This window comes from Centroberyx affinis, unplaced genomic scaffold, assembly GCF_046629955.1.
Source record: "Centroberyx affinis isolate AG114_WGS23_722 - 3 ecotype Tasmania unplaced genomic scaffold, CSIRO-AGI_Caff_v1 ptg000278l_1, whole genome shotgun sequence".
NCBI lineage: Eukaryota > Metazoa > Chordata > Actinopteri > Beryciformes > Berycidae > Centroberyx > Centroberyx affinis.
In genome coordinates, this window is record NW_027278957.1 from 365033 (window position 1) to 387747 (window position 22715).

The following is a 22715-nucleotide window of genomic DNA, read 5'->3' on the forward strand; positions in this document are numbered from 1 at the left end:
ATGGCAGCAGTGTGATCTGGTCTCCTCCACAGGGGCGGTGCAAGCTCAGACTGAAGCCAGTCCGCATGTTGTTACCGCGCAGTGTGCCTTTAAAAGGTTGAACTCCACGCTACGATTTCTTGGCATTAAATTGTTTTCCCAATCATCTGTCTACCTTGCAGCAGTGACATGGCATAGAGGCGGTCTGCTGTCAGCGGCATCCTGCACCATGGACGCTTTCCGACAGCCAGTAAAGCAGCGCTGGGCAGTCTGGGCTTTACCGAAAACGACGCTGCCCGCCGTGATTATCCTGCTGAACGCGGCGTCGGTGCTGAAGGCGGAGGACGACGGAATGGAGGAACTTGCCACTGAGAAAGAAGCGGAGGAAAGTCACCGCCAGGACAGCGTCAATTTGCTGACATTCATTCTGCTGCTGACCTTAACCATCCTCACTATATGGCTCTTCAAACACAGACGGGTCCGTTTCCTCCACGAAACCGGGCTGGCCATGATATACGGTGAGACTGATCAGGCTTTTTATTTATTTATTTATTTATTTTATCTTGAATGCATCACCCCCCCTTCACCACCCCCACCTTCCCGTAGGCTTTGCGTGATTCAGTCTCTCAAGTGGCGGTAGAGAGAGGCTGCACAGCGGCGATGGAAGCGAAACCTCAGCACAGAGAGATGATGATTTAGTCTGGAAAGATGCGCCGATGTGCGCCATCGTATTTCCACACAATTCAAATTCTCACTTAATTAGCTGGGGCAGTGATAATTTCTAGAAGGTGCTCTCCGGGCTGCTGTGTCTCGTTTACTCTCCTCTAGGCTACAGCAGCGTGTGTAGGTTTATCCCTGCTAAAAATAACTACATATTCTTCTGTTGTAGCTATAGGCACTTCCAGTGTGTCTGTGGTACTCACTAGCGAGTTCACAATGACATTAGCGTAATCCTGATATTTTCTTTTATATCCTGTGGTATCACTATAATCCTGTATTATGTTATAGTGGATAGTTTTTTGTGATAGCCTACTTGAATAATATCCTTCTGAAATGAGCTATAGGATTAGGCTACTATAGGTCTTTTTTGTAAGGGATGTAGTCAGTGTTGAACTTAAGTGAACATTGCATTTTGTCTTCATATAATGCATGTTTTGTATGTACTAACCCCAGGCATTAACCGGTACAACCAGAACAAGACTTGCTTGGTTTGTAGCATGCTGACTATACAGCAAACAGACATAACACACTGACCTAACTGGCCAAAGACACAACCTTTTTCTTTGGTTATTAGGCTACAAAATACAAACTGACAATGTCATAGGCCTAAAGTGGAGAAGTCACATTCATCAGTCCTAAGGTCCGTCATCAGTTTTAGATGTATTTCTGTACCAGTGACTTTTATCATGATCCAAGCCAGCAACTATTGGCACAATATGTGCTGTTTCACTTCTGCCGCTGAGTTAAATCATTTCACCGAGGCTGTCTAAGAATACCACCGGCCGCAAGAAATTCAGCAGTGCTACATCTGTATTGTGTTTTCTCCTCATACCTGTCCTCTTAGCTTATCAGATTGACCCCAGTCTGTGCCACCAGTATCACTTATTAACCACAGAATTCAGATGGCAAAGATAGACTTTGCTTTGTTTTTCAGAAGGTTTCCTTTCTGGAATGCATCTGCTAATTAAAACCTTCTGCTGTTCAGAAAGTATGCTGTTTGCTGAGTGGCTGCACCCTAACAGTGACTGATCTCTTTTGTTCTCCCAATTATACTGCCTCCAGGCTTTCATTTTAGTTATGACCTGGTGGCATGTCAACCACTGAAGTTGACGGTCATACTTTTGTTTCTTCAACACTGAGATGTACTGTTGCCAAAGGTGGGAACTCAACCTGCTGAAGAATGCAGATGTAGTGTTTAATCTCACTGTGATAGTAGTTTGAACTGGATTGTATTTATTCCTTAGGTGGTGACATAAAATGAGACACCTGTAAACTGAAACAAATCTGTACTACATACATTAGTAAGACATGTTGAATTACTATATGTCTGTATTACATCTATCATATATCTCTGCTATAAGTTGTATGACTGTCAAAATCTGTACTTTGGGAAATACCATATTTGTAGGTTCAATTTGATTATGAACTTTAAACCTGTTTTGTGGTGGGTCACACTGTTTGCCTTTCCTTTGTTGGACAGTCACCAGTATGAAGGTGCTGCCAAGTGGAGACCTGGTCACAATATTAACTTGAAATCCCTTCAGATGCTGTATTAATGCACAATGAGCAACGTTTTGTAAAAAAACCCAAAAAACAATAACTTAGGGGTTACCATGGCATAATCATCAAATGTAATATTTGTGGGTTTTAAGGGTTTGAAAGTTTCAAGTGTGCTTTCAGACACACTTGAAGTCTATGACTGTGGTGAATCAGGACAAAATTATGATATTAAATATCTCAGTAATGGAAAAAGATACTGAACAGCAGTCTGTGGCGTCGAGTCGACTCAACCAACCGCAGGATCCACATCTTACAAAATGCTGATTGTCCTTTAATGGTACTTGCCAGTTCAAACACATGTAGCTGGAAAGAACCTGAACTTTGTGAACGCTGTAATCTGAGTAACAAGCGAAACCATTTTGCAGGTAGTCTACACAACACACAATATGCTTCTCAATCTATTATTAGTATTCAAAATCAAGACCAGGTCACCCTATGTCCATTGCAAAGCTGTCACCATTTGTGTGTGTGTGTGTGTGCATATATGTGTTTAGACTACAGTGTGTGGTACTAACGTTGAATGCGGTGCTGGCAGCTTTGACGTGTCTCCTGCAGATGACTACTGTCTTATCAGAGGATTTATGTTCAGTAACCGCCTGCCTCATTCCTTCTCCCTGGCTTTAGCTCACCCACAAGCTTCCTTTTACAATTGCCCCATTTCTCTTTCTCGCTCTACCACTCTCTATGTGTCACTGCCTGATCCTGTTGTCTTGTAAGGCAAACTGATCTGGAAAATTACCTTAGTGCTGAGTAACTGCCGTACTGAACTTGGCTTGGTGGCATTTATTTTTGGATGACTGTGGGGTTTTTTTTGTCCTACATTCATTCTCTGATTCATTGCAAAGGTTATACCACTCTTCCACCTGGTTTACACCCAGCATCATGACAGTTTAGAGAAGAATAGCATGTTGGTAGAAAAAGATGGCAATACAGGAACATATTATGAAGGACTGATGTAGGTTTTAGCATGTTTGCATGGATTTAGAGCTTGGAACTGAACAAAATTGGATAGATGAGAAAGTTCAGAGATGTAAAAATGCAAACAGCTATGTATTCTGAGTACATGTGTCGGTTTTACTGTGGGGACGACACTTACTGTCATCATCCCCTCTCTTGTCTCCACTTCTCAGGTTTGCTGGTAGGTGTGATTCTGCGTTACGGCATCCCTGCCACCAGCTACCACAACAAGACTCCACCAAGCTGCTCCCTGAAGGAAGGGCCTGTCAGCACCCTGCTGCTTAATGTCAGTGGCAAGTTCTTTGAGTACACCCTCAAAGGGGAGATCAACTCCCGTGAGATTCACAATGTGGAGCAGAATGATATGCTGCGCAAGGTAACCGTCAAACTCCGCCGGGGCAGTTTTGCATTAGTCAAATTTACCCAACTGCTGATGATCAAATGGCAATTACACCTCCTATCAAATCCTCAAATTTTCACTTTATTCCTTCTTCTAATTTTTCAGGTTACATTTGATCCTGAAGTATTCTTCAATATATTGCTGCCTCCAATTATTTTCCACGCTGGGTACAGTCTTAAAAAGGTAAGTGATAATGCGTCAAATTTAGCATGTGTGACAATTTCACCTCTTACTCCTCTTTACTCAAAAGCCTAATTTATGACACAGTGTTAATTGGTACAATGTGCGGTGACATGAGCTGGTGGTGTGCTGTGGTTCAGGTGGGCATATCTGCTGCCACAAACTGCTGTCTTATTGGACAGATGGCTGGCTAAGAAAAGCTCTTATTGGCCAGGCTGTGGGAGTGCTCAGTGTTAACTGAAAATAAGCAGGCCTTTTGAGGGGAAGTCCAGACCAGATGTCTTTCGCTTCCTCTCTGACATTAGCCTGGCACAGAAAAACGGCTGACATTGACAACACAGGCCGCTCCTTCTCCAATTGTTGCGTAGCGCATGCACTTTTGGTATTTTCATGTCAAACAGATTTGTTGTGATCATTGTTAATCCTTTATCATATTGTCTGTGCAGTTTAAGTTATGACATGTTATACTTTTTCTGTGGCTGTACAGTTGTGGGCTGCAGACCCCCAGTGTCCTGTTCCTGAAATAACAGAGAGTGAAACAAGGTTTTTAAACACCTTGTGACATCTAATCCAGTGGCTTGGTGTGGAACAACTCAACCGTCTACATTGTACAGTAATAGATAACATCAGGGAGAGGTGAAGGAGGGAAATGGCACTGTGCTTTGCTGCAGTGTATAGCAGCATATAAAAATCCATTCATTTGTAATGGTGAAGAGGTTGACGTCCTTAAATCTCCTTTTCTGACTGTATTGTGTCACTGTCAGAACTGGTTACTCTGTGAAACTATTAGTGTGTATTTTCTAAAAGTAGAAGATGCCTCAAGTTGGGTCTTTTTTTTTTAAATAATGTAATTCTCTCTAATAGTTTTTAGCTGTCTGTAAAAATAAGTATTGACCAACGTCTGTATTTCGTGTGAAATTATGATTCACGATGGAATTTGCTGAGTCAAACAACAGGCCTCAGGAAATGGGAAGCTAGAGTCCTTGTCTGCCCGAAAGACCACAGCATAGTTTTGTTTGTATCATCTGTTGCGGTGGGAATTAATTTTAAACCCTTGTGTTAGTAGCTTTCGAGAGAGAGGGAGAGAAACGCTCAGTCGATGGCTCTAATGTTTAATTCTTCGGCTCTGAACTTGTCGATCCAGTTAACACTTTCTGTGTCTGTTGTGCTTTAGATAATCTTAATTTAGTAAATCAGACAGGATTGCAAATGATGTGGAAGTGTTGGTGTCAGTTGCTGTGTTTCATCTTATTAAGCTGCTGTAGAAGCTCTGTCTTGTATTCCCCAAAACATACCTGTCCCTGGATTTCTCTTGGTTTGATTGTGTTACATTTTGTTGTTTTTAGTCACAGAACGTCTCGTCAGAAATGTGAATATACTGTGGAAAAGGGTTATTTCCCAGTGAAATCTGAATAAGCCTTTCTGTCCATTTGGAAAGGTCCTCTGCTGCACAGAGAGGGGAGGACCTCAGCTACAGACGCGATCAGATCAGAGATTTGTTTTGCACTGCTTGTCTTGAGTCACTGTTTGTTTTACAACCGGTCATACTCCTTTGGGGCTGAATGTTTATTTGTGTTTCCAGCCCTTTTTGAGAGGGAGTCACTCGCCCTCCCGTGGCTAACAGTGACCCGGGGGGATCAGTTAAGTCCTCCAGTGGGAAAAGATGTTTCTATTGTAAAGAGAAATGATAGCACATTCAGTGTGAGAATGACAAAGACACATTGTTTCTGAGAATGGCACAGCGATGCTAACTCGGTATAATTCTGGTAATGTTGCATATACAATGCATATTTTTCTGCTTCTTATTCCAGAGACACTTCTTCAGGAATCTGGGCTCCATCATAACGTACGCTTTTCTGGGCACTGCCATCTCATGCTTTGTTATTGGGTGAGTGTGTACTTTTTAGCAGTGTTTGTGAAACGGGGGGGGGGGGGGGGGGGTTAAAATCGGGAAGTTTGTGAATATCGACATTGTTTCCACTTCCCAATGATCTGAACTATTCATTGTGAGCTTGTGTGTTATCTGCTATTTGATCTTAAAGCGTGTTCTCTTCTCAATTCCCCCACCCCCCACCCATCCTCAGAAACCTCATGTATGGGGTGGTCAAGCTGATGCAAGTGGTGGGACAGCTGACCGATAAGTTCTACTACACTGACTGCCTTTTCTTCGGAGCCATCATTTCTGCCACAGACCCAGGTACTGCACACATACACACACACACATCAGCCAAGAAAATGTGGCAGAATTTTATGTCTATCTGCATGAAAATATATATACCTATGAGTCTGTGTCTCTCTTTGCTTTTCTCTGTTTGTGTGTAGTGACGGTTCTGGCCATCTTTAACGAGCTCCATGCAGACGTGGACCTCTACGCTCTGCTGTTTGGAGAAAGCGTCATGAACGATGCGGTGGCCATAGTGCTTTCCTCGTAAGTCGCAGCTCTGCCTTATCAAACCCAAATCTGTACAGGTAGAGCACTTTCTCTCTGCAGAAGAAGATTAAGTTTCTCACTCTTTTCCCTGGTGATGTCGAAATTCAACACTGAAGTGTGAGACAGAGCAGCACAGCGTTGCATCACTGGTCCCCTTGACGCATAATAGTGCTCTGCCTCCCTCTATTGGACGCATGCTTCAAAATCACTTCCTACTGCAATGTGCTTGTACACCATTAAAATATTATGTTTACAAATGAAATAAGCATATTTAATGATTATTGAGAAATGGGGTAGTTTGTGATGAATTATGAAAACAACCTCTACAGCATTTATTTTCTTTATTTCAGGTCTATTGTGGCCTACCAGCCCAGCGGAGCAAACACACACATGTTCGACGCCGCCGCTTTTTTCAAGTCAGTCGGGGTTTTCCTGGGCATTTTCAGTGGCTCCTTTGCCATGGGCGCCGTCACGGGGGTCGTCACCGCCCTCATATCCTTCCAACTGAAGCCACAAGCATTTTGAAAAGCAGAATATGAAGCTATTGTTTTGATAGTTTTTGGGACAGGGCCCGTGGAATAGTTGTGGTTAGTAAAGATCCAAGTGGTGTTGTTCTTTAACTCGGCTCCCCCACGTCACCAAGTTCACCAAGCTGCACTGCTTCCCGCTGCTGGAGACGGCCCTCTTCTTCCTCATGTCCTGGAGCACCTTCCTGCTCGCCGAGGCCTGCGGGTTCACAGGTGAGGGGGAGCAGGGCGAGGCTGGAGAGGGAAGTGGCTGGAATTTGGGAACTAGGCACTAGACATCTGTGATACAGCATAAAAAAAAAAGAACCTTTTGGGGTTAAGTATCGATTTAAAAAATATCGAAAGTACATAACAGTTTCATATCCCAGAACTGAACTCCACCCAGATATAACCTCATAATTCCAAGTTCACGAGTTGTGGATAGAGCTGAATAACATAATTACAAACTGGCAAACTAAGTGATGATAAACCATCCTCTGAGAATTGAATGCATCTGTTATACAAATTAAAAATGACAGGGACTTGAATGCAGATTATGTGCCAGATGTGCAGCAGATGAAATTAACAGATAACAATACACAGTAGCGAAGCAATAAGAGGATTGAAAAGCTAATCTTTGGTTATGTTGTTTGTACCTAATTGGGCACGGCGGTAGGTGAATTGTGCAATTGCATATCCAAATTATACAACCTACACACTGTACTCTGTCTGTTGGAATTACTGTATTTAGACCTCTGAATGTGTGTGTGTGTGTGTGTGTGTGTGTGTGTGTGTGGTCTGACAGGCGTCGTGGCCGTTCTGTTCTGTGGGATCACGCAGGCTCACTACACCTACAACAACCTCTCTGAAGAGTCCACCAAGCGCACCAAGCAGGTAACACTTGACCACTTCCTGCACTAGACTCCTTAGCCCTATTGTTTTTTTTTTAGCTGTTTTTGTTTTTACCCATGATAATGTGAAAAGGGTTCTTGCCCCCAGGGCCAGATGGCCCAATGATCAGCCTGCTGTGACCTTAATCAGGCCCGTCTGAGGACATCCCTCCTGACACGACTGTTTTGCTCCCCAGAGGGGGTGCAGTCTTGAGGTTTAGGGTTATACAGATAAGCATGTAGACAGCATGCGGCATGAAATAATCTAGATCAGTGGTCGAAGTATTCTGGCAAGCCCCTGTTACTTGTCTTCAAAGATTGTTATATCTATGAATCAGTGGCAAGGTTAAAGCAGTCCACACAGATTAGAACAGGAGTGGGGAAATTTCTTGTTCTCACTTAGTTATTCTTATGGGATCTGATTGTTTGTATTTGCATTTTTCTGTGTGTTGGTGTGCTTGTTAAAAAACAGCCCCAGCCCCCCACTGTGCTTCAGTCAGCTCTGTAATGATCATGGCACCCACAGAGCCTGTCAGCTTGGGGAAACGAAACAACAAAAAAAACAGCTATCAAAGCTTTGTAGATTTTGAAGGAATAGACAAAGAGCTTAACTCGGAGAAGAGTTTTTTTTGTTTTTTTTTTAAGAACTGCAACGTGACAAAGTTGCTGTGCAAGCCCCACACTGAAAAGGAAGTGCGAAAAAAAAAAAGATGTGGTTGACTTTGCATTTATTCATGTTCAGTAGTCTTTTAGACCTAAGAAGAGGTTAAACATAAACAGACTTTAAGGCTCTTTCACATGGGGTTTTGTTTATTTTTGTCTCATTGTGTTTTCTCACATTTTGTGAATTGAAATGATTATAAATCTGATGTTTTTGTGTATTCACTACTGCTGTTTTCTGTGCAGCTCTTTGAGGTCCTGCACTTTCTGGCTGAGAATTTCATCTTCTCCTACATGGGATTGGCTCTGTTCACCTTCCAGAACCACATTTTCAGCCCCATCTTCATTGTAGGGGCTTTTGTATCCTTTCTGTGTTTTTCTGTTTCCAATTAAGTTTACTCCTCTCTCCCATATAAACAACTTGCAGTAGTATTTGATTTTTGCACAGCTGTAGAATTGGGCCGTAGTTGATGACTTGGAGAATTTGTAGGCATGATGTCCCTGTACAGGCCACAGCTCCTGTTCAGTCTCCTGGACTCCAGATTAATTTAGCACTTAAGCCTTAAGTCAAGGTTTCATTAAATCCTTTGTGCTGAATCTATGCTCTGTATGCCTCCATTTTACTGAGTGGGCCAACACAGATAAACAAGACATGAGATAATTTTACTGTTTCACTTCAAACTATTCATAGTTCACTTTCCATTATCACTTGGGTCTGGAAACCCCCTGAATCTGTCCAGTGTTGACTGGGTGTTTCAACCGAAAACCGAAATGTTCCAGTCCTTGACCACACCCTGCCTGTCAGATTGCCATCTTTATTGGAAGAGCCTCCAACATTTATCCACTCTCCTTCCTTCTCAACCTTGGTCGCAGGCACAAGATCAAGGGAAACTTCCAACACATGATGATGTTTGCAGGTACGGGAAAGCTACATTGATTTCCTCACTGCATCAGACTGCATGTGTCTGTGTGGTTCTCTAGTTATAGTAACTATGGATGTGACTCTGCAGGCCTGCGTGGGGCGATGGCTTTTGCCCTGGCCATCCGGGACACGGCCACCTACGCCCGCCAGATGATGTTCACCACCACGCTGCTCATCGTCTTCTTCACTGTATGGGTGTTTGGTGGTGGGACCACCCCCATGCTGTCCTGGCTGCACATCAGGTGACGTAACTATTCAAATCTGTCGTGCTCTGCCCATTAGTGTCAGCTTTGTCTTTAAGAGCTGAGCTTGTTAGCCAAGATGTAACATGGACAACTGAAAAACTTGTTTCAGACACATGTATATACAGTATATGTGTTTGTGTTTGTATCAGCTTTAACTAAAGATAGACATTTTGCTACAATTTCTTCACAATTCACATTATTGAATTTGATAGTTGTTTGGTGCGTGGTGGGATTGTCCAGGAGATGGGGCAAGAGATCTCCACTGCTGCTGGTCTTCCATCCAGTTCTTCCATATAGTGATTTTTTTTTTTTTACTTATTTAGACTTGTTGTATTTCTTCTCCATCTTTCAGTGTGGGAACTGCTGTAGGTTGTCCACTCTGGGATTGAACACTCTAGCACTGCCACTTAAAATCAAGATCAGTCCTGAGCCAGAAGTGATACTGAGTCCACAGTCAAGTCAACTGTGAAGCAGTTGTTTATAGCTACTACTATAGCACAAGCTGTCCCTTACTGGGGACACACTAAGATTTGCTATTTAGAGCTTTGCTAATATGGGTATCTTTCTGTTTGGAGGCTTGCCTCCCTCATTTTTGTCTGTCCAGGATGCATCCAGAGCTGCTATTTATCGAGATAAAGCGGATTACGGGCTCGTAATGTGTATGACAGCAGCTGCCTGGGCGAAAGGGCTCTGTTTAATATGAGTAATGCTGCCTCAGACTGAGCAGTAACTATTGTGTTTGTTGGGGTTTAGAGGGTTGCCAAAATCTCCCCATGAACTCATTGCCATGGTAACTGGGACATGTAGTGCATGGCAGTCAGATAGCAGCCATGCACATCTATGATCCTGATGATAGCCTCTGTATATGCGCATGAATTTACACGTTTTATGTCTGTGTGGGGAGCAGTTTTAAAGCCCTGAGGACCTTGATGTTAGATTCAAATAGATGATATGAAGAGACAAGTCTACACTCACTGACAGTATAACCAGTCTGTCACTGAATAGTAATCAAAAAATTATTTTCCTGGGTATGAATTCTGGGGGATGCTGAATATCAATTTTGCAAGATGAAATTTTATGTTTTTTGATGAAGGGATAGCAAATGTATAGTGTGAGTGGAGAACCTGGTGTTCTCTGTTACTGTTTTTTTTTTTTTTGGATGGTCTCTAAAGGAGGCAGGCCTGCACCGTATCAGTGTCCTGACAGTGCAGCCATCTAGAAAGCAGGGAGAGAGAGATCCCACTGTGCCACAGCAGTTTATAGCAGTCACACTGGATCAGGGAAGAGCTGCTAATCCCTCAACTCTAATGCTGAGAATTTTAGGCCTTCTTAGCTGGTTGAAATTTGTATGGCATGTAGGCGTCGTTTCTACTGTATAGTGGTGTTTGCTGAGGAAAGGACAAAGCAGTAACTGTTCAAATCCTGAGGTTGTTGATAATACACTTTCATTTCATATTTTTTTTAATACAGTACGCATTTTGTGTAAGGATTGCTTTAATATCTCGACTAATTTATACTGGATTGTGGCAGAGCAACGCTGTATAAATTATTAAGCGTGTCAGACTTCTGTAGTTCTTCCATCTTGTGTTTTTTGCAAATCCCTGAACATCTGCTGAGTCTCTGTGCCGGGTCCAAGGATCAGTGCACATCCCCAAAACAGAGGATTTCTTAATGTACCATTATTAGCTACGCTGATGAACATGACTGCGGTTTTAGCACATCTTTCTCTACCTGAGTTTGTTTGTTTGTGATACGACAGAGTTGGGGACAACAAAGCATTGCAGAATCAGCGACGCCATCATGAAAAGTGGCAGTACACCAGGTGCTGTATCTGAACATGAACTCTCCTTCACTGCACATGGTGGTGGGAAGCTGGTGTGGTTGCTTCAAATGCAACTCTTTCTTTTCATTGTTCACTTCTATGGGGCTGGTAAAAGGGAACCTATAGGGAACCTATAAGGACTGGAATGGTTGAGACAGAGTCCAAGAGTTTGCTTGTCTTGGCAGTCAGTCAAAGATCTGTGTTTAAAATGAACATATGGGATTTGTTTTAGAGGCTGGGTTGGTTTCAGATTAAAATTAAATAGATTTGGTTCCTGAGAAATAATCTTTTGAAAAAGTGGGTTCATGGACAAAGTTTGAAAACCACTGAGATGATACCGTGTTAGACACAAGCCCGGCCCAGGTGGAGGCTTTGCTCCTAGTGGAGTTACTATAGCATGTTCAAGTGCTTATTCAAGCCTTTCTGTGCCTGAGGTGGAGAATTTGTGAGACGGCCTACTTTCCTTTGTGTTTCGATGGACTGTCCCACCAGATTTTCACACAGTAGTGTGAAGGACAAATCACACACTGTGTTCCCTGGAAACCGTTCAACACACCAGTGTGAACTGATCTGAAAAGCAGAGGCAAAAGAGGAAGGAGGCAAGGTAACATTAAGCATACATGAAAAAACCCTGAGAGCTGGATCATCATGGTTCCTCTAAGTTTATTTTTACTCTCTTGAGGGCTCCAAGTCTTTGCTCAAGAATAGAAAACTAGAAAAGTAGTCACTTGTGAGGACCATTTGATGGCCTTAAGGAGGGAAGGGAATGCTTTTCAGGATTAGAGCTAGGATTAGAGGTTAGTGGGTGAATGCAAGACAGTGGAACATCCTCAATAAGACTGTATTTACTATATGCGTGTGTGTGTGTGTGTGTGTGTGTGTCTGTGTGTATATATGCGTGAGCCTGGTCTATATTGTCTCTTATCAGAGGAAACTTGTGCTGGCCTATGCTCCTCTCTTCTGGCACTCCCAGCGGTTGTCAGTGAGCCTTGATATTGGGTCATTCCTCCCAGATCCTTCCTGATGCAGTCCCAGCAGGCTTTGCACCTCTTTGTTTTGCCAGGTCCTCTGACCTCCATGCAACCTCAACCCCTGAGGATCTAGTGAGGGGGCCCCGCACTTCCCTCTCTCTCTCCCCCTCTTACCTCTCCTGTAAGGCATGTAGAAGCCCTGTAGAAGGGAGGGTGCAGATCCTTAGAGACTTGAGGCTTTTGGATAGTTTGACACTCTTGGTCTGCTCCTCCTCTAGCCATTGTAATGGAAACTAGAAAGAAATATGGTTTGTTTCATGTTGCGTATCTACTCAGAAGTGCTAGTTTCTCTGTGTGGCTATCATGGAAAAGATGTTTAGAAAGAGCTCACTGTCTGTAGAAAACTATACACAATGCACCTTAGCTGAACCGCCTATAGTGTCAGTTGTAGTTTGGGGTTTCAGATATAACCATGAAAGGCTACTCTCTTGTGCCTTGGCCTCTGTCCATATGGATTAGACTCCATTGCTCAAAGGGAACTGTTCCAGAGCTTATGTGAATTGAAAGTGTTATGTACCGCTTAAAATCTGCTTGTGTTCAGTTTAATCCATCTCTGCTAGGAAAGAGACACCAAGGGGAAATTGTCCAACAGTGACAATTGAAAATAGGTGCTGCAGTACCCATAATTCAATTCTGTGTGTCTCTCTGTTTGTGTTATTACTTTAATCTGCTAGTTCTGTTTAAGATAAAATTAATTGGAAAAAAAAACAACAACAAGCAAAATGTGTATTTGATGTTAGTTGGAACACACACACACACCAATAATAGTTCAATCACATGATGGCGTGAAACCTAGTATGAATGTGTTTTCAGTTCTTGCATGCTCAACTGTCTTTCTATCATGGATTCATGGGTGAACTATTAGTATTTTTCTGATGGGCGATATGTGGATCTATGAACATCACTGGCTTATTTTTTAAAGTTGGTGGTTTTGTTGTTTTGACATATTACTGGGGCAAATCCCAAAACATATTTGCTCTTCCAGATCTCTCCCTCTCTCCCTTTCTCTGTTTCTCTCTTTCTCTCATACACACACCACACACACTTAACTGCGTTTTCTTCTTCTTCTTCTACTGCAGGGTTGGAGTGGACCCGGATCAAGACCTACAGCCCTGTGGAGACAACTTCCAGGTCCTGCATGGGGTGAGGCTCTCGCTCAGACTCAAGTCATTACTGCTTAAAGTCGGTGTCATTTCACTCTGCTGTGTTTCTTGCTGTTGTATCTGGAACTGTAACACAGTCAGCAAGTTTAGGAAGATGCACATAAATAGCTCTGTTTCTCATAAAAAATGGAGCTGAATTGACTGAGATAGCAGAAGCAGAATGGTTTCATCGCTATGACTCAATGCTACGAGTGGGTCAATGATGATGACTAATTTCCACAGAGCAGGGTTTCCGGTGCCGGTCCACGTGTCCTGGAAGATTTCAATGTCCCGGACAAATGGGAGAAATTCCGGTCAAATATTATCTGTGTTTATTGTGCTTAAAAACAATTGATAGGCAGGCTATATAAAGAATTACATCATCAAGGCATGTAGATTTATAATATTTTTTATTGAAAAGTAGGCTACCTTTGCTTATACATTATACTCCAAATAAAATAAGTCCCGTCAATAGACTCATGTGCATAATGCTATCTCTCTCAAACACACACACACAACGTTACCATGCAAAATAGAAAAATAGGATCATCTACTATGAAAATTTGCACTTTACTTCGTTCCTGACATGTATTTTGTTGCCAAATAACCATATGCTTTCACCATTACGCAATGCCAAATGCCAAAAACTACGTGTCCTTCTCACCATTACCCAATGCCAAATGCGCAACGTGCATGTCCCGTTAACCATCATCACACATTGCCAATTGCTAAACGCAACCTACAACCAAGAAAAACAACACAGTAAATATGTAAAAAGCACAGCCCAACAAAAAGTCATGAAAATAAACTGCAAAGGCATCTTACCTTCACCCGACGCACAACTTAGGCTTACCCGACACACACACACATCACCCTTGATTGGTTAATACATTACGCTACATTCAAAACAATTTATTAAATCTTCCCCAGTAGTGTCTCATGTCACTTAAATCAACTCATGTAGTGTAATATTTATTATTACTTTACTGAAAGAGACTTAAACCTACTCAAAGCTACTCGTCGGGAGCAGGCCGGTCGGGAGATAGACTGGGAGTAGAACTCAACCTGTTGCTGTAACTCAGTCTCAGGAAAACAAGGAGCACAATCTTCCAATAATTGTGCTTAGAGGGAATTATTTTCACCGGACATTATGACCGGAGAGATTTAAATATGTCGGCCTTCAACAGATTTTCCCGGTAATAAAACGGTAATTACCGGATAACGGAAACCCAGCCACAGAGATATTGTATTGTTTATTATGTTGTGGCCTCGTCCAGCCTGTTGAGCTCTGTCTTATCACATGCTAGTGTCCCATGTGACTGTTTATCGACCCAGGGATGGGAGTATGTATGTGGGTGGGGAGGTGGTGGTGGTGGGGTGCTGGCCACCATGGAGCTGGAGCGTGATGTTACTGTTTACACTGTTGAGATTACCAAAGACGGATTATAATAATGAGGTGTTTACCTACAGGGGCTTCTCCTCATTCTTCTCAGCCCTGTTATATTTACCCAATGCTAAATAGATTTCCACAGTGAGCGCCTCAACACTGGGTGGTCTGTCACTCAGACGTCACAGAGGTTTTGTAATGCAAAACATCTCTCACATCCTGAAGGCTCCAGGTGTCGCAATACAGGGTTCACGACTGGAAAAATGCGTTGGCTTAGCAAGTCTCCAGGGTGAGAATATGATGACATCTCCATGTATTTTTCTAGGATGGGACGCAGGCTGAAGGGCAGAGTAAAACCAAACAGGAGAGTGCCTGGCTCTTCAGACTGTGGTACACCTTTGATCACAAGTATCCTTTCTGTGTCCTGCTTTATTGAACCAAAGAAAGACTGAGTTGTCTGATTCGTTTTCAACCCCTGAGGTAATTAACTTTTTTTTGAACCGCCACCGCTCTTTGTAATAATCTCAACTCTCATTTCCAGTCCAGGATGATTTTCTGAGGATTTCTGGGGCTCATTTTCTCCATGTAGCTTTTCAGACAAACATTATACAAGTGATTGAAGTCAGTCTCTCATTCACTATGTCTGTGTCTGGCTGTTCAAAGATAGATTGGACCATCGTAGGCATAACAAATATGAATTCATAAAATGGTGGGTATCCCCTCTCAGTTTGGCTGCAAAATCAGACTTGAGTAAATGTGTTTTCCAGCTCATCCTCCCACTTCCTTTCTCCTTCCTTCACAGCTGAACAATTGCCTCCCCAGGTGGCTGATTGTGTAGCGGCTCTTGTGCGGGGCAGCTGTCTTTTACAGTGGGGACTTTCTCCATGGTGACACGTGCTAGACGCAGCTGAGGTGCGCCGGGTTCAGTCCTCTTATGTCCCAGCCCGGGGTAGGGTGCTGTAAACATATATGACATAGGGCCTTGGTACTCGGTGTGGCGGGCTTTCTGGTGTGAGGCTCTTTATCTGTGGTTAGTGAACTGTGGAACTTAACCTACTGAGAGGTTAGCCATACTACTTCAGATACATGTAATCCTGTCTGCTCTAGTCATGCTAACGGTTTGGTTTCAGTTTGAACATAATGCACGTTCTGACAGAGAGCAGACTGCCTTCCTCCCCGAAGGAATGAGTAACCTAATCGTTTGCACAGGGCATCGGGCTTTCCCACACTGGAATGGCGCTTGACTAATTAGAAACAGAGGGACAGTAGTCTCGCTATTTTGCGAACACTCTGTGCTGCATTGCTGCCAACCATCAAAAAATCTCTACCTTCAGCTGCTCACAGGATCCCATGCAGTTTTAAACAAATGTCCTGCTGGTGCACATCCTCGACAATATTAAGCCATAATTCATCAGCTGAAATTTAGTTGTCTTCTCTTTCTAGAGTGAAAGAGCTTCTTAGTTTGTCATGGGCAGTGACCAGACAGCTGGCAGCGAGTTCCCAGATAAAAGGCTTTTTTATCAAAGCACACAGATGTAGTTCACACTGGAACTGACGCCAGCGCTCACTGATAACATTACAGCATCCTCTGATATGAACATAAAATGACCTTTAAATCCAACAGAACCATGCCCAAAATTATGACAAGAGCCATAAACTGGGAAATGCCATTGAAACTGAGTAAACCCTTTTTGGATTTCCTTTTTAATTTTTTACAATTACGGAGTACATTTTAGATTTAAAGGTTTAGTCTCCTTAATAATTGCCCAGCTACATGAAGCCCATCCTGACACACAGCGGTCCGCCCCTCACCACCACTCTGCCCAGCTGCTGTGGTCCGCTGGCTCGCTGTCTGACCAGCCCGCAGGCATATGAGGTGAGTACTGTCAACACACACACACACACTGACACTCTTACATGAACAATGACCCCCCAAAAAAAACTGCATGCTCATACTACAGACTCTCTCACAAACCCATTAACTGGACATTGTGCAGTCAGGTTTTTTCAAAGTATCAGACATTTTTCTAGAGATGATGAACATACCAAGAATCTGCTGGCCTTTTGTTTCACAGCATAATTCACTGTACAAAAATAATTTGCTGCTGCTGACATAAATAAGCAGGATTTCCTGTTCAGATAAAGTGTTTCTCATAACCAAGGACTGAAAAAGAAGAGTGTTTTTCGCTGGCTTTACAATGTGTTATCTATAAAATGACAGCTATAGATTTGACCTAATTTCAGACTTCAGCCCTGTTGCTCACAAATGGGAAGGCTCTGTCTGTGAATACTGAGGATTTTCACTCAGTAGCATTATAATATTGTGAAAGTATTTCCAATGCCTGCCAGGAACACACAAAGCAGCAAGGCCTTCAAGCAACAGAGAAAATGGACGGGCAAGAAGCCTTTTTTGCATCTGTGAGTGTACAAAAGGCCCATTCAGCACCGCCTCAATGATCATCACTGTTCTGAAAGACATTGTGTTCCCATATTTTAAACACAGAAAACACCCATTGACAGGATGGTCACACTTGGATTCACTTTGGCAAATTCCCCTATTCATTTCCTTCTAAATACTTTCACATAAGGTAGATTCCACTTGTCTCACTTTTGGCCGACATACTCTCCTTTCACAGTGTCCCAAAGAGGCTGACGCAGCCCTGCTGCAAAATCTGAATCTTCTGTCTTTAGGAAATAGATTTTTCTCATCATAAATAATTCTGTCTAACTTCATTCCCTGCAAGTTAAGTTCAGTCATCTGTCCACATCTCTGAATGTCTTTCTCACTCACTCTGTGCTCGTCTCTCTTCGGGTCACTGTTTGCGTGCCAGCCTGGACCGACAGCCAGGCGAGCCGTGAATTTAGGTGGTTGTTCACATAATCAGGACTGCCCAGTGTTCAGTGTTGCAAAGTGGAGAGACAGAGGATTAAATAAAGCTCTTCGCCTGGTTCTTCAGTTATGGCTATTATGAAATCTGAATAAAACGCCCCAAAAACAAAGCTGATTTTGGTTCTCAATGACCTTAAATTACAGAATATTCTAAAATACAGTATGTATTTCCCAAGCTAGTAAGATTTGAAAAGATACTTAATATAGGGATACATTTTGTTTCTTAACACTACACAAATTGAACAGTGTCTATATGTTTAATTGTGCAATATAAAGTAAAGGTAGCCAGGCTTTTGCCTTCAAGGCCTTCAAGGCTTTTTAAATTGGGCTAGCAGAATCAGTATTATTAGAATCAGTTTTATTATTATATATATTATATTTGAAAGTAATTTTAACCTTTTCAACTCCATAAAAAGCCTGATAGATTTTATTTGGATTCCCATTCTTTTTTTTTTTGTTTCCTCTCAGATAAATGTTGGGGCGGAGGGGTTATGTAATCGTGATTTTTTTTTTTTTTTAAACCCTTCATCTGAGTAATCCTTGTGTTGACCCAGCACAAACTCATCATGTGCTCCAATTTATTTCCCCGGGGACAAGTGCTGCTTATCGATTCTCAGCCAGTCAAACCCAATTAGAGCTGTGAAAGCCTCATGCTGTAGTGTGAGAACTGTCCATTCCTTATGCAGATGCAATCTTTGCTCTTAAATGGAGTATCCTTTTTAGTCCGAACCATTCTAAATCCGTTTCACAGGAAGACAAGCGACTTCAGTGTGTGGATAGTTTGTGTTTGATGTGCATCTAATGCAGCCTTCCATGGTTAAGCCTTTTGTTTTAACTGCAGTTTAATCCCATTGCTACACAAACTAAGTGGAAGTCTCTTCCCTTCCCTTGTATTTCTGTGAATCCATAGTGTCCCTTATGAGCCTTTGCACTGTTAATGTCAGTCCGTCCTGTTCACTGTCTGTTCATGCCACGTTTATACACACACTATGTCTGTAGTGTGTGTGTGTGTCGCTCCCTCGCTCCCCTCCCTCCCCTCATGTTTCACTGTGGATGTGTTTGCAGAACCACGAGCAGCTGAGGGACCACGACTCGGACCTCATCCTTAACGACGGCGACCTGACCCTCACGTACGGTGACACGGCCATCACGGCCAACGGGGCGTCCGGTGGGGCCGATGCGGCCGGGGGGTCCGGCTGGAGCGTGAACGGGAAGAGGAGCGGCAGCACCTCGGAGGAGGCTCTGGAGCGGGAGCTTGACTCCCGTGAGCAGGAGCTGCTGAGCCGTGGCACGCGCCTCGTCTTCCCCATCGAGGATCACGTCTGACCCCCCGCCCCGCACACCCGCGCCATCGCCTCGCTGACCCCAAAACCGCCTCGCCCTCGACTCTCCACATACCTCACTCCTGCGGGCGGAGCGTCCAGTCCTTCACAGAGATCAGATGAAGTGGAGAGATGGGAATAGACAGAGGGGGGGATGAGGAGAGGGTTCAGATCGACTCTGAGCTCCGGGCCAAGGAGCGGAGCTGAAGAAGGAGCATTTCATCGTCATTACTGAACTGGAGCGGAGGCTCCAGGAGACACGTGTCCCCTAAAGCAGAAGAGGAACACTCCATGCTGTTATACTGTGATTCAGTCTTACTGATTCTTTCTTTTTTGTTTTTCCTCTGCATAAATAGGAGGGAAACCCTTATGCAGGATTTAGGGACAATATACCCTCATGTGAGATTCAATCTCTGCACTTTTGAATATGTAATATTTTGTGTGTTCAGTTTGAGTTGAAAAGAAGTAGAAAATGAAATTATGCCAGTCAGCGCGCTCTCATCATGTGTCTTGACCAATTTGTCTTCACAGTATATCAATTAACACTGAGAAAAAGCTGAGCAGCCTCTTAACTTGCTGTTTTCAAGCTCATTATCAACCTCAGCAACCATAGCCCATTAAGATACTGCAATGAGGTTATGCTATACAAACATTACGTCTCTATTCTCTATTCTCTTCGACTTGTACCATACATGTGAAACTGCTGACAGACCGAGGTTCAGTGAATGTGGTAGTGAAGATCTCCTTACATTCACACAAAAGCATCAGTGTGGTGGAGATTCTGGCTTTTGAGCACAGAAGAGGACAGTGAATGTTTTGCCCGCTAACCACCGCAATCTGTCAAGGATGAACTGACACGGATGAAGAATGCAAGCATGTAAATACAATGCCGATCTTTGTTTGTCCGCAGTGGAATCGCTCCTTTCAATGCATTACGTCTCATGACTGTTACGGATAACCTTTGCGCATCTCGTCTTTGTTGTATTTCTTTAATCTACAGTTTTTAAATGTGCAGTACAGGCAAATCTTTTCACCCCAACATGAATACTGATCCTGTGAAAAGGAACGTAACAGTTTTTCTGCCAATTACCTTGAAGTCCCTCTTGAGATAATGCTAATTTCTCATAAACTTCAAAAACTATTCCATATTGTCATGAGATATGCACTGTAACAAAATATAAATGCAGGGTTATGAAGGGGAGGCCTGTATCATAATTTGGAATCATTTAGCACAAATGCCATATCCCATTAAAAAATAATAAAATTTTCAGATGCCTCCATTTAGGCTAAATTAAGGAACTGGTGTGTTGACATGCTTGCACAAGTTCCCTTGCTTTGAGCCCATTCGTGTAAGAGCAGTGCAGCGCAGTATAGGGAAGGATGCAGAGCAAAACCTCAAACTCTAGCATTGACTGCGTGACAACTTGAGATTTAAGGGCGAAATCTTGTTTTCAGACATTCTAAAGTGAAACTTGGGGCCCCAAGTTAAATGAAAACATAACTGTATAATTATACATGTGCAACTTTTTAATTGCCAAACATAATTTTAACCATCAGAGATGATTATTAGATGTATGTATTTCAAATGGAAGAAATGCTGGCACATAATATCACAGCGGTATTTGCCCAACTTGTCACCCTAAATACCCCCCTGCCAAATCAATTTCTACCCCCATACTGTGCTGTTGTATTTGTTAGCACCTAAACTCAATTATATCAGATCTTCATAGTAGTCTCATCAAACATCAGTATGCAGGTCATTTATTGAAGGTCTTGGAAATCTGTCGTCTCACCTATTTTTAGCTCCTGGGTTTACTGTGATATCTAGGAATAGACGGACAAAAATTCCAACAGTGGGCTACTTTTCAAACCCAAAGGGAGCTGTGTCCTTACAGGTGACCTGTTCTTGTTTTGGAGCCTTGAAGTTTTTAAAGACTGAGCTCAAATTTGCCACCAGACACCAATGTTCATTGTCACTGTTAAGGAAGCGACAACTGCAAATCATATATAATCAGACTCAGAGTTTTGTAGAACTTGATCCAATGTTGTTTTTTTTGTGAAGGTCTTAGGTATAATCACATCCAAACCACAGTGTGTAATTGCTATGCTTCACCCATAAACATGGCAGTTACTGCACACAAATAGCTGCAATGAAGGAACTTCCCTAAAGCCTTGATTGAATACTTCTTTCCTGTAAAAATGCTGTTCACTGATAAATATGGGTGTTGTTCTCTGTAGCATACTGCATTACAGAAAATGATGTGAAACTCCTAGAGTTGGGGTTTTGTTTTGGTACCAAATGAACGCATGTTGTCTCAACATTAGATCCTTCTGCTTACTGCAGGCATAGCACATCAAACATAGCGAACAATGATAGAATTTCAAATGTGGGCCTGTTGCTATCACCACTAATGGTACCCGTCCTTACGCTACCTAGAACAGTTTAAAAGAGGAAAAAAGGTTTAAAGATGACCTTTAACACACAGATCCTGTTAATATGCCACAATGACTGAAAGCTTCCAAATGACACTCTCTGCACTAGTTTCTTCTCTAGCATTTTCCACAACAGCCCACTGAGCCCTGTTATTTTCCAGCACATTGATTTGCGGCACTCCACAGGTTACTGCTCCATGTGAACTATAGAAAGCTTTAATGATTTATACAGCAGCGATTATTGATTCTGTGGTGACCTTCCAACCAGTTTCCCTCACTGTGTATGTAGGGAACCCTTGGGAAGTCCTCCTAGGCATCATTACTATGAGGGGAAATATTTGGTCTCCCACATCTTTTTTTTTTCTGAGGCTGTTACATTTAGCTCCTATCCAACAAATGTAAATAGTAGCGATGCAAGTTATCAGGCAGCCTTTTTCTGGGTGTGTGGAGCTGTGTAGGACCGGCTCCAGCTGTGCATTATAGGAGATGAACCCAAGCACCTTCGGTTAGTGCAGCTGCAGTTCGATGCAGCTTGCTTAGGGGGAGGGAAGAGGTTTTTCTGTTGTTTTTTGTGTTCCAGACTGGCACATTTTCTGTTCCATTTGCCAGGTCTATAATGCATTTGAACACTAAATGAACCCCCCCCCCCCCCCCCCCCTACGGCACGCGTTTGGTTTTGTGTTTTCTCCCCAGAATGCACAACAGGCTCAGGGGCTCCTGCATATATGTATGAGTACATGAGGGCAAGTGTGAAAGGCGCGATTGTCTTGACTTGAATCTGAGACAGACGCACAAGGGAGAGCCCCGCTCGAGTGTTATAGCTCAGTGGGCGCTCCAATGGGGAAATGAATCAGGTTATGCAATCAGCTGCCAGCTGTAGGGACTCTGGGTCATTTAAACTCTAAAGCTAGAGTGGCAAGTCATGTTAAGCACCGTGCTCTGTCAAACATCTCCCTCCACAGTCTGCTGCAGAGGCTTGCCTGTATCTGGAGCTCTTAACATACTCACTCGTTTGCCATTTTGTCTCAACAAGCCATTGTCATTAGGCTTGGGTTCTCACTTGGACATTTTCCCAGCCATGCTAATGCTCTCTCAGCTCTTTGTGATGCTCATAACAGCTAAATACACCTTCCCCATATTACTTACAGCAGATATTAACAGTATCTCTGGATTGTGAAAAACATAGACAAAACTGTGATAATAATGCCCATGTGTCAATTGTCTGTTGAGGATTATTT

At 42.9% G+C, this 22715-nt stretch overlaps 1 protein-coding gene across 6 annotated transcripts; it reads left to right on the plus strand.

Annotated features, from left to right (window-relative positions):
- The first annotated feature begins 134 nt into the window (after positions 1-134).
- slc9a7 (solute carrier family 9 member 7) lies at positions 135-19054 on the plus strand. Of its 6 annotated transcripts, none has more exons than XM_071512607.1 (17): positions 135-497; positions 3390-3592; positions 3722-3799; positions 5608-5684; positions 5881-5993; positions 6119-6224; positions 6578-6719; positions 6862-6967; positions 7539-7627; positions 8530-8643; positions 9089-9200; positions 9294-9449; positions 11206-11272; positions 13383-13446; positions 15158-15240; positions 16603-16708; positions 18788-19054. In XM_071512607.1, the coding sequence occupies exons 1-17, from the start codon at positions 209-211 to the stop codon at positions 19046-19048; spliced, it is 2166 nt and encodes a 721-aa protein (XP_071368708.1). In that variant the 5' UTR covers positions 135-208; the 3' UTR covers positions 19049-19054. The 6 variants fall into 6 exon arrangements, with proteins under 6 accessions (XP_071368708.1, XP_071368702.1, XP_071368694.1 ...); XM_071512601.1 differs by having other exon boundaries at positions 9294-9447; positions 11210-11272; XM_071512593.1 differs by having other exon boundaries at positions 6578-6707; positions 6832-6967; positions 9294-9447; positions 11210-11272.
- The last annotated feature ends 3661 nt before the right edge of the window (positions 19055-22715 follow it).